The 12480-nt window shown below is 38.0% G+C and overlaps 1 protein-coding gene across 1 annotated transcript in view; it reads right to left on the reverse strand.

Moving 5' to 3' along the window:
• The window catches only part of arhgef15a (Rho guanine nucleotide exchange factor (GEF) 15), a 59314-nt gene that overhangs the window by 6237 nt on the left and 40597 nt on the right, over positions 1–12480 (reverse strand). The window contains exons 7-13 of the mRNA XM_055201021.2: positions 11367–11519; positions 10692–10821; positions 10097–10171; positions 9867–9959; positions 9189–9343; positions 8775–8942; positions 7183–7262 (exon numbers count right to left, since the gene is read on the reverse strand). Coding sequence (XP_055056996.2) covers positions 7183–7262; positions 8775–8942; positions 9189–9343; positions 9867–9959; positions 10097–10171; positions 10692–10821; positions 11367–11519 — 854 coding nt within the window. The remainder of the gene's footprint in view (positions 1–7182; positions 7263–8774; positions 8943–9188; positions 9344–9866; positions 9960–10096; positions 10172–10691; positions 10822–11366; positions 11520–12480) is intronic.

Raw genomic sequence — 12480 nt, forward strand, 5'->3', positions numbered from 1 at the left:
GCAACGTTTTTACACAGCCGGCAGGCGTAAATAACTTATGAAATCACTCAGATTAAACATGTCGAGTATTTATCTGTCCATCCTGCCTGCCATAGAGCGCGAAAGGTACATTAACACATTTAATTTGGTCAATATAAAAACATGTCCCTTTCATTCTCACAGCGTCAAATTTTGTGTAACAACGCCATCCAGTGATTGCTGGAAATATCGCTAAGCCAGTTAGTTGTATGGCTGGACGGAAAAGTGCACTCATTACTCTAAACATAAAGACATAATAAATAAATACGAAGTAACTTTCAAATACGAAGTAAAATCATTCACTTGCTTCCCTGTTTACTCGATGAGGTACGAGTAAATGTCCGGGTAAGACACCTCTGGCCAATAGGGAGCGTTGTTACACAAATTTGATGCTGGGAGAATGAAAGAGACATGTTTTTATATTGACCAAATTAAATATGTCAACCTATCCCTCGCGCTCCACGGCCGGCAGGGTGGACAGACAACCACTCAACATCTTCAATCCGAGTGACTTCAGAAGTCACTCACGCCTGCCGGCCGTGCACGAAGGCCGCTCCGCTCCGCCATTTTGAATGGAAGCCAATGGAACGTCTAGTGCGATTTCCCCCAAAAGTGGGTGTGAACCTGTTCAGAGACATTCTATGACGTTGCGCCGGTTGTGCGTATCACACTGAAGGGGTTTATTTACCCGATAACTACCGGCTGCCTCTACATTATCCCGCTTATTACACGGCTACTTGCCACATAAGAAAAAAAACTGGACATGAAAATGAATTTGAAACATTTTATTGGCATATTTGTTTTAAATTAACATTTTTATCCTTCCGCGAAACTTTGCACAGATGCATAAAATGATCGTAATACCTTATTAAGATCCTCTGCTTCATAATTGTCTGTCTCCATTTTTTTTCTCTTTTAGCCAGTCTTTGAGTTTTAATGCCCATTCTGTATTTTTTGTGTGTTGGCTTCATAGCTGTCATGCTCTATTTTGTCAAGTTCAGTCTCAGTAAGCTCTCTGTGTCTTGTCGTTGTTCGTTCTTCTGTCACAAGATGGCGCCAAACAGTAATCTTTGTTGGCGCGGAGGGATTTAAAACATGCAAGTAGCAGCGGCTATGCGTTATTACTTTGGAGCGGTTATTATTTGAAAAGAACGAACCTGCAAATGTCTCAACTGACCAATCAGAATCAAGCATTCCAGAGAGCCGTGTAATAAAAAAAGAAATATATATATATATATAAGAATGTTATTTTCTATACATTACACTCGTGGTAAGATTACTCGTAGTACCCTAAATTTTTTACTCCAAAACATTATAGCGAAAAATCTTACATTTCACCTTAAAGGCACTACTTTTACTGTAGTCCTAAGTAAAGTTAGTTTTTTCCATCAAAAGAACAACTTGATTTAGTTACGACTAAACGCAGAAAAATGGTAACGCAACAACAAGTGTATGATGTGGACGAGATCTCTGGACCTAGATCCAGCCCCGCCCCCTGGATCTAAATCTAACCCTGCCCCCGGATGTCATGTTCTGCAGTGAGGCGCTACTGGAGTGCTGATGGGAAGGACTTGAAAGAGCCTGCAGATATTCGCAAGAGAGCTGTAGACACTTACTCAGTTCTCTATACTTGTGAGTATAAGGAAAATAGTGCATTGGCGCAAGAATTTTATGATGGTCTTCCACGAGTGCCTGATGAGATAAATGCTGAACTGGAGCAACTGTTAACACTGGCTGAGATGCACTCAGCAGTGATGAGTATGGCAAAAGGTAAAGCTCCAGGAACTGATGGGATCCCAATTGACTTTTTATAAAAGTTTTATAATACAGTAATAAGCATACAGTATAATTGGTCAAGATCTGCTAGCGGTTCTTAATGAGAATCTTGCTGGAGGGCAACTCCCGTTAAGCTGCAGAAGAGCAGTTCTGACCTTGCTTCCAAAAAAAGGGGATCTAAGAGATATAGGCAATTGGAGACCAATCGCTTTACTCTGTGCAGATTACAAGGCTCTTTCTAAGGTTCTTGCAAATAGGTTAAGAAAAGCGATGGAATATGTGATACATAACGACCAGTCCTACTGCGTTCCAGGCAGGTCTATTTTTGATAACATACATTTTATACGAGATTTGCTTAAAACTTCAAATGTGTTTGGTTTTAAATGTGGTTTAGTTTCCTTAGATCAAGAGAAGGCGTTTGATCGTGTGGAGCATAAATATTTATGGAATACAATGGAAGCTTTTAATTTTTCTGCTAATTTTTTAAAAATTAGTCAAATTCTTTATGGAGATATTGAGAGTGTTTTGAGGGGGGGGGGGGGGGTGCATGCACGTTTGTTTTATACATAATGCATACATATATTTTGAAATATAAAAAGGATCAGATAAACAGTTTTTACCAAACGTGCATGTTCATAGGTGCCAAATTCTTTCTCCGCTGGTGGGTGCTCGTCACAGCGTCAAGCAATGCTTAGGTTACTTAGCAACAAAAGACGCTTTGAAGCGCCCACACGTTTTGAAGAGGAGGAAAGAGGCACGGTCACGTTTTCGGCATGGTTTTATGCTGCGTTCCAGGCAGGGCTGGACTGGTAATCTGGCATACCAGGCTAATGCCCGGTGGGCCGACGTCCTTAGGGGCCGGTGAATGTAATATGATATATATATTTTTTTTAATTGGCCAACAACCGGCCTCATAAAGCATGGACAGCGGCCCATTGGTTCATTTTCCATACAGACACTGGGCTGGCCCAATCATCTCTTAACAAGCTCCACCCCTCCCCTTCTGTTTCTTGTGTCAGATGGAAACAGAGAGCAATGATCTGACACAGACAAGAAACAGAGAGCGAGTATCATACAGACGTATCATACATCTCGCACTATTTTTGTCTGACCAGCCCATAACACTCGTTCATCGCGCAACGCAGCCCGTTGCTTTCTTTCTTTGTTTTAATGTAATTCATTAATGGCGCTAAAAGGCGCGGTGGCAATGTACTGCATTTTCCAAAAAAAGTTAGCGTAAGATGTTTTTTTTTCCAGACAGACCGGCCCAAGAGACACCTAATGAGCAGCCCATTGGTTCTTTTTTATTCGAGATTTGGCTATCCAAATCACATCTTTTCGGGCTTTTATATGAAGCATGCAGCGTCAGTGTGCGTCTGTAAAATAAGAGACGACTGAGAAGCGAGTTGACATGCGGTAAGCAGAACTGCTTTTAAAACACTGTTGTTAGATATCCTCTTAATAAAACACAGTCAAAAACACAAATGATAGATCAATGGCTGTTTGCAACATGACAGTGATTACACTGCATTAAAATACAGTGTGGGCAGAATTATTACATCAAACTTTTGATCACAGTTTTTATCAAACATATTTTACTAATTCCAAACCAAATACATTTTAATAACTACCATTAATTTTGTAAATAAAGCATTTAAAAGTAAAACATTATTGTTAATGATGGCTGACTGGAGAAAAAATCACCTTATATTCAAGTGTGCAGAATTATTAGGCAAATTTTTTTTACATTTAAAATGGGCCAAAAATGTTTAACACACACTGGACATTCATTATTTATGTCCATAAGAAAGATGCCATGCATGGAAATTGCAAAATTGAGGTATGACCATTATACAAGAAATCCTGATTCGGGCAGCAAGGGCATAAAATAGGATGAAAGGAAAATATATATATACAAAATTAATGTTGGTTATTAAAATTACTTTGGTTTGGAATTGGTAAAATGTGTTCAGAAAAAAAGTGATCAAAATTTTCTGCACACACTGTAATGGGGCTTGTGGCTTGTCATTGTAATATTTATCTTGTCTCAGTGTTATCATAAGGTGCACAACATTGTGCTGGCTTATACTATTATTTTTAAAACCTGCAAAGCCTTTTACAGCGCTTACATTTTTGTAATGTCACGTGCCAGCTCTTATACTTTTCTACTTAATCATTATATGGAGTTATAGTCAAGATTGCACAAAGATTTGTGATCCTATGTAGTGGGCCGGTCCGGGACAAAATGCCAAGGCCAATTTTTTGTCCCAGTCCAGCCCTGGTTCCAGGCAACCTGTAACCCGTGAATCACGACTTCAAAACCGCGACTCACGACTTGGAACTGGGAGTACATCGATCTAGTACGAGTTCATGAGTGGGAAGTCATGGGTTTGACTGCCGTTCCAGATCACTTTCACAGGTAGAAGGTTGTAAAAACAGGGGTTAAAAAACCTACCTGGAACGCAGCACTAGACACGACATCTGAAGCAACAGTGCTTATGTGCTTGGTCATTTTGGTAGCTGCTCAGCCAAGCCCCAGAGCATCCAAGGGATCGGCGCATATGTGTGTGTTTATTGTAGCAATTGTACCACTCATGAAACAAGTGAGAAACCTTTTTGGGGTTATAATGTTTCCAGCCGCACTGAAAACGCGTTCTGAGAGAGGTTCAGCCTCCGGAGGTTGCATATGTAGGCTGTATGTCATCAAGTCTGGTTTATTATTTTCAGACATTTGCAAGAAATAAGCATATAACAACAATGTATGATTAACAAAGAATAATAGTCAACTTTATAATTGTATGAAATAAGGCAGTCTTGATGATGTATATATGCAGCTTGCAAATGCGACCTTCGGAGGCTACAGTCTTCGGATTGAGAAACGGCCAATATCTTGCCTCGTTCCACCCCAAAGCCAGTGGGTCATCATTGATATCAGTTGCCTTCCATTGCAAATAGCGCATTAACTCCGCGTCTGCTGGCTGTTTGCGTTAACACGAACCTGAAGACATCCCACTGGGTGAGATTGTCATTTATATTTTTCATAATTTGTGATGTGCACACAACCGAAGGCGCACTTCCCGACCGTGGGTCGCACTCCACCACCCCGGTGGTAATTACAACCATCCCAGCCCTAGGAAAAGTAAACTGGAAAAAACTGGTTTATTAATGAGTAACTGGGGGTATGAAGAACCTCAACTACCAGGAGGTCTAGGTTGGAGAAAAGGAGGCTTTAAGTTTTTAGGGTTTTATTTAGGTGACGACTTCAAGGAAATTAAAAATTGGGAAGGTGTTTTGGAAATGGTGGAAGGAAAATTAAAAAAAAAATGGAAATGCTTCTTCCACAAATGTCTTATAGGGGTCAAACTCTAATTATTAATAATTTGGTTTGTATCTGCCTTATGGCATAAGTTAGCATAAGTTAACATTTTTAGAGCCTCCTGCTAGTATCTTAATAAAGGTTCAAAGAATGATTGTTAATTTTTATTGGGATAATTTGCACTGGATTCCACAGAGTGTTTTATTTTTTAGTTTGGCGGCCAAGGTCTGGTTCATTTGGCAAGCAGAAAAGCTGCTTTTAGAATTCAGTTTGTACAGAAGTTGTTATATGGAAATTTAGAATCACCATGGTGTATGCTAGCTGGGCTTAATTTTAAAAAAGTTACACAATTTAGGATTAATGCACACTCTTTTCTGCTGAATTGTAATGGTGTAAGTGTAAGAGGAGCTCCCTCCTTTTATTGTAGTGTGGGACATTTTAGAAAGGCATAAATTATTAACACCAAAATTCTCTTTATTTTAGTTACTCAAAGAACCTGTTGTCTATGGATCAAGCCTGGACTTAAAATAAGCTGGCATTTCTGGAATGATAAATTTATAACAATGGCAAAAATAGTTGGCCCACTTTTGAGTAATGTTGATGCCATAGCTAATAGACTTGGTGTTCATTCACTACGGAAGGTTGGACAAATTGTACATTTTTGCCGGGATTCTTTAACAGAAGAGGAAAAATTGTGTTGGTGATAATGGTGATAAGGATATTAAAGAACTGGTTAATTGGGTGTGAGGTTCCAGACATTACTGACCCCTTTCCGAGTATAGGTGTGAGGCCAAAGTTTGATGAAGAGGACTTTTGGTGTTTTAAAAATGATTTTCGTTTTACTTTTTTTAACTCTGTTGGGGGGAAAAGTCTTTATACTTTTTGTGTTAAAGTTTTAAATAAAGAAAAGTTGAGAAATAGAGTGGATACGCCATGGAGATCTTTTTAAAAATAGGGGATGAAAAGAGGCCCCTTTGGGAAGCACTTTTGGCGCTTTTCCATTGCATAGTACCCCACGGTTTAGTTTAGTTTGGGTCGGGTCAGCTCACCTCACTTTGGCGTAGTGAGCTTTTCCATCAAGTTTAGTATCACTTCGCAGTGGGAGGGATTTTAGGCGTGTCGTTATATTTGCCACAAAATTAAAATTGGCCACCACAAATAGATGTTTGCACATCGTGTTTATCACTAACGTTACCTCTGTAACACCCGAGGCGTCAGCCGATGGCGCTCCGCTGAGCCTCACTGAAGTTGCATTTAAGCATATAATGCTGACGTGCTCATCGCGAATGTTCCGCCACAAACTGCAAGTCTGGAGAAAACTGTTATGGTGACCCTGATTCTCAACATGTGGATGTTTTTCATCGCTAAAAGGGTGTTTGGGAACTTATAGCAGAGCACAGATGACAACATGTTTGCTCGAGACAGCGCAAGCTAGCCTAGCACAGGTAAAGCTAGCGATGACGCTGTTAGTGACGTTCTTTCAGACCAATCAGTGATCTACAGTGTTTTCGCGTCACGTTTGGTAACAGCTCGGGTCGCTTGGAACCCCAACCGAGGTGGTACGAAAAAAAGTATCGGGTACCACGTACTGCACCTAATGGAAAAGCTCCCAAAAGTAAGCTGACCCGACCCAAACTAAACCAAACCGTGGGGTACTATGCAATGGAAAAGTGCCATTTATAAGCCGTGTGTGTAATGTGTAGGGGTTTTGTGGGTTATTTTGTGTAGTTTTTCTAATGATGGTAGAATAAAGCTTTGTTAAAAATCAAATTCTCTCCCTCCTTCACAGGGGGGAGCCAATTTTCAATGACTTATTTTTTTCACGTTTGCAGAGAATCTAACTTAGTCTTAGTAAACCAATGTTTTCTAGGTTGATAAGGCACTGGGGAATAAATTATAGCACTTTAACATGAAAAAAGTCAGTTTTCCAAGTTTTGTCCACTTTCAATTTATTGTAGTAAATGGGATGAAAAACAGTTTTTTCATGAAATAAGTCCAAGTAATAATGGATTTGGAACTTAATCTTAAAATTGAAAATGTTTAACAGTGTTTTTAGGTAAAATTAAACTTACCCCAGTCTTCATAAATTTTCTCCTCTGCAGGTTCTGCATTAATAGAAGGAAAAGCAGCCATCCACCTGTGCATATCTGACCTGATAAGAATGGTGATAAGGATATGAAATGCAGATAATTACATTTATATTTATTTGAAGGTTAGATATTTTAGGTTTGAAAACCCTGTGCTAGATATTATGGATATTTCCGTTTTGTTTAGATTACAATTCAACTTAATGTATTTGCAAAATTTGCCATTAACAGCTGGACTTATTGTGTGTGATACTGTTTCTTACAGTACAGTGTGCTTAACTTGCCCTTTTAGGTGATAAATCAACCAAAATAAATATCCTTACTATTTTCACCTTACCTCAAAGTAAAATATTTTTATTGAACGTATAAATATTGTATTGTAAATGCTTGATAGTAGGAAGTATATTGTAATAAATTGAGAGTCTACTGCACAGCATACCGTATAATAGTCAAGGCTTTGAACTGGTTCACGGAACGAAAACCAGAAACTTTTGATGTTTTGCAAGGAACAGAAACGAAACCAGAACTTTAAAAAAATATATGTTCTGGAACAGAATTGTTTATTTAAAATAATGGTAACCGGTTAATACCGTTATGTTTTCGTTCTTCGACAAGATTTCTGTGCAATACTCTGTGAAGTTTACTTCCTGTCGTCGTTAACTCATTGGAGAAATAAAAAGCTTGCCACCAGCAGGTAGCCTACTCAAGCCCAAGTCTCTAATGCTCAATCATAAGATGTAAATATCTACAAAGTATCTCAAGATGTTTTTTTTAATACTAATTAGTGGTGTGACGGATCGCAGTTGATCCGTGATCCGTACAGATCACGACCACCGGTTCGGCTGAATAGGGTGAAAGTTGATCATTTGGACGTGTTTTTAAAGGCTTGCAAATTTTAACCCTAAAGTGATTTTAAACAATTTAACCGCAAAAGGCGCTAAAGTGAGCAATTTTCTGTACATGCGCACATGCGGTTAATTGTGTCCGGTCCGACTCCAATGAAACGTGATTGTCCCTATGCCCTTCAAAGATCAGAACTCTTCATGTATAAACTTGAGAGAGAGTTGTGTTATTTTGTCTCATACTGTAGTCCATTAAAATACATTTGGCGTTAAACAACGTAATTTTCACTATATATGGAGCGACTGTTTATGCTGTTTATGTCTTCTTCCTGATGCGTCGTTTGGCATTCGTCCTCTGTCAGTATGTGTGCGCGTGTTTAAGTGCACTCAACAAATGTAGGCATGTCAGAATTACAGTTATGCCACTTAAATAATGTAGCCTTTTCAAATGTTTGATAACAAGATAGAGACTTAAGGAAAATAATGTAGAATAATAATTCTTCTTAATAATATTAAGTTTAATATGCTAATGGTCAGCCTACTTATTTGTATTTCCCACAGCTGACATGGAACGTTATTAACCAGTTCGAGAACTTTATTTTATTTTGTTGTAACCGGTTCAGGAACGTAAATTTTAGGGTTGAACCGGAAACCGGGAACCAATTGGGAAAAAATTGGTTCAAAGCCCTGATAATGGTATATGACAGATGAATGACACTGCTGGCTGTATCTGACTCTGTGTTAGCCTTGAGCAGTCGTTCACAGTTGCTACCCTGATGGTTTTCAAGAAGAGTGAGACAAAAAGAGTTATCCAGGTGTGGCCCAAGCCTGGTTTCTGTGGGATGCACTTGGATCAAAGATCGATGAGCATGATCAATGACCACAAACCGGTCTGAACTGCCACTGATAACAGAAAAATAGAAGGGCATTAAAGGGCACCTATTTCATTGCTAAAAAACAACGTTATTTTGTGTAATTGGTATAATACAGTGTGTTCACATGGTTTATAAAAATAAATGTATTAGCTCCTGTTATCATGGCCTAAAAATAAGCCATGATAACAGGAGCTAATAAAACTGTTTTAGTATCAAGATGTCTAGTGTCAAGCCAATCGTTTTAGTTTTTATCACAGAACCAGCAGCTTCTAACCTTTTCCTAGTTGTGATAAGGAGGAGATCATTGAAGAGAAACATGTATATAGGAGTGTATTTGTTACGGATACTGAAGAGAGACCCTCTTTTACTCAGCTCTTGTAGTTCTCCTTGTTTCTCTAGACAACGTGTTTTAGAGACAATTGGGATGGCCTGTGAACAGTAAAGAAATGTTATTTATTGTTATTTTGTTATGCTTTTCTGCAAATACATATTTCTGCCAGAATACAAACATAACATTTGTGGAAACCCCATTTAATTAACAGATTTGCCTGTTATGATAATGTTATGTTAGTTCTGCTCTATCACATACTGTGCTTATGGTGTAGTTTTGACAATACAGTGTGAGATGGCGGAGTTATTAGTTTAACATAAATCATCTTTAATTCAATTAATTTAACATTATTAATTTATTATGAATCCTGTATAATTAAAAAACAGGAAAATAAGGCTAGTTAAAGATTGTTTTGTCATGAATTTGCTGGGGCACAAAGGGATGCACCCCACACCCTTCAGTGCATGCTGAAAAGTTTGAGAACCACTAAGTTAAGCTAATTTTTTAGATGAATCGAAGAATGTGAAATGTACTTTTATGACATTTTTGTAAACTTTACTTTTAAGTGTGCGTGTTAAGTTTGACAAATACAATGATTGAAAAAACTGTGCAATTACAGACCTTGAGTTTATCAAACTCCAACATGTTAGAGATGTGAATAAGTTCCTCCATCTGTTTCATTTGCCCCACCTGTGAGTTTGCCTGTTTGATGAGCTACAAAAAGTGATGAATATAAGAAATGAATGTAACAATTTCACAGAATATTAGTAATAGAGTTACTTTTGAAGACGATATAGCAATGACTATTTACAGTAGAGAATGGCATCTTGTACCTTACTGCTGAATTTTACCTTAGACACTGAAGCCAGAGCTTTGGAAGCAGTTTCCTCCTCTTTAGTTCCCGTTGCGGTCCTCTTTAGAATACTCTGTAAAAGATTGCATTTGAACCAAACACTATTATCTTCACATATATTTAATACTTTTCAAGAAAAGTGGAAAACACAGACTGTGTGTGTGTGTGTGTGTGTGTGTGTGTGTGTGTGTGTGTGTGTGTGTGTGTGTGTGTGTGTGTGTGTGTGTGTGTGTGTGTGTGTGTGTGTGTGTGTGTGTGTGTGTGTGTGTGTGTGTCTGTGTGTGTGTGTGTGTGTGTGTGTGTGTGTGTGTGTCTGTGTGTTATGGAAATGTGAAAAAGAATTTCCCCAAGGGGACAATAAAATATACTACATACTACATGTGTGTGTGTGTGTGTGTGTATGTGTGTGTGTGTGTGTGTGTGTGTGTGTGTGTGTCTGTCTGTGTGTCTGTGTGTGTGTGTGTGTGTGTGTGTGTGTGTGTGTGTGTGTGTGTGTGTGTGTGTGTGCGTGCGTGTGTCTGTCTGTGTCTGTGTGTGTGTGTGTGTGTGTGTGTGTGTGTGTGTGTGTGTGTGTGTGTGTGTGTGTCTGTCACCTGTATAAGTATTTTGATGCGTGTAATTCGCTGGAATGGTAGGAGCATGAAAGAGGTGAAGGGCAGACGTTTGCAGAGTGGAGACGACTCCAACCTCTTCATGACAACTGAAAAACCTCTGTTATTTTCCCTGTTATCACCAAATACAGATATTGTAAATGAACCATACTGCAACACTACATTTATCACTTTGGACTTTATTGTAATATGATATTGAGCATGCAATATAATATCATGTCATTCTTTGATGTATTTTAGACCAACAGAACCAAGAAACATGAAAATGACACAAAATCTGACAGCATTATATTGTATTATATGTACTGAAATAACACATTACTTTTTGAAGGGAATCACATGATTTGTACTTTTTTGTGCTGGGCAAAGATTAATGGTGATTAATCGCATACAAAAGAAAAGGGAATTTAAACACACGCACGCGCACACACACACACACGCACGCACGCACGTACGTACGTAAATCTTTCTTAACATTCATAAATGTGTGAGTATTTATATATACAAAATTACACTCATATAGTATGCAACAAATAACTTTTATATTGTATGCGATTAATCGCAATTAATCACTACGGTTTTTATCTAGAAAACTAATTTGTTTTATTTGTTTCTTGAAGACAGCTGTTGAAGTGTGGGTAAAGGCTTTTGACTCACATCAGACTGCTGTAAGTCTTTTCTTGGTACTGCTGGTTTCGGACATAGTCTGTGTAGACCGAGAAATACTTCTCAGAGTGCTCATAAATGATGTCACACACATCTGATATCACAACACTCTCATCCACTCGCTTTAGGAGATCCCCTATAAACCTGAGAAAAAACAGGCAATTTGCATAGACGTTTTTTACCTTTATTGTGTAATTGCAACTTTTATAATAAAGTGAATATCAAAAGGAATCATTTAGGGGAAAAATTAAAAACAAAAAGTTGGAGAACCACTGCTGTAAAAACAACAATCAACAAGTAAAGAAAAAATAGCACAACAGCAACATTACTAAGACCTGGACATCCACATAAAATTAATGAGAAAACCAGGAGAAAACTGGCAAGGGAGGCTGCCAAGAGGCCTACAGCAACATTAAAAGAATTGCAACAAAATCTAGCAAGTACTGGTTTCCCCTGCATGTGACAATAATACCCTGAATTCCACATGTTTGGGATATAATCCTTTATTAACAAAAAAAATCCAAGCCCATCTACAGTTTGTAAAAAAATATGTATATTTCCCAAAAACATGTGGAATAATGTATTATACTCTGATTAGACTAAAGTTGATCTTTGGCCATAACACCAAAAGATATGTTTGTTGCGGAAAAAAAACAGCACATCACCAAAAAAACACCATGCCGACAGTAAAGTATGGAGGTGGCAGCATCATGCTTTGTGGCTGCTTTTTTTCAGCTGGAACTGGGGCTTAAATCTCCAAAACAAGATCAGGGCTCGTATGTATAAAACACCTCAGAAATGCTCTTTATAGAATAGTTTTAAGCTATGACTTAAGTGTCAAAAATTACAATTGTGTTTAAGTGGAGAAATCCAACTTAACTTGATAATCTTGTTCAGGCTTGATCATCAAAGTATTTTTATCTATTTGTTTGCAAACTTTAGTCTTTTCTTTATAAACAGCTTGTGAGTAAAATCAAAATGATATGATTCATCATCTTAATTTTTTAAATAGCATTACGTTTGTCTATTTCATTAACATGTTGAAACTTAATCAAAATGGTGCAAAATCTTGTAAAATAAATGCATGTAGGCTACGTATTTGTAA

The sequence above is a fragment of the Misgurnus anguillicaudatus genome, chromosome 22 (genome assembly GCF_027580225.2).
Source record: "Misgurnus anguillicaudatus chromosome 22, ASM2758022v2, whole genome shotgun sequence".
NCBI classification, from domain to species: Eukaryota; Metazoa; Chordata; class Actinopteri; order Cypriniformes; family Cobitidae; genus Misgurnus; species Misgurnus anguillicaudatus.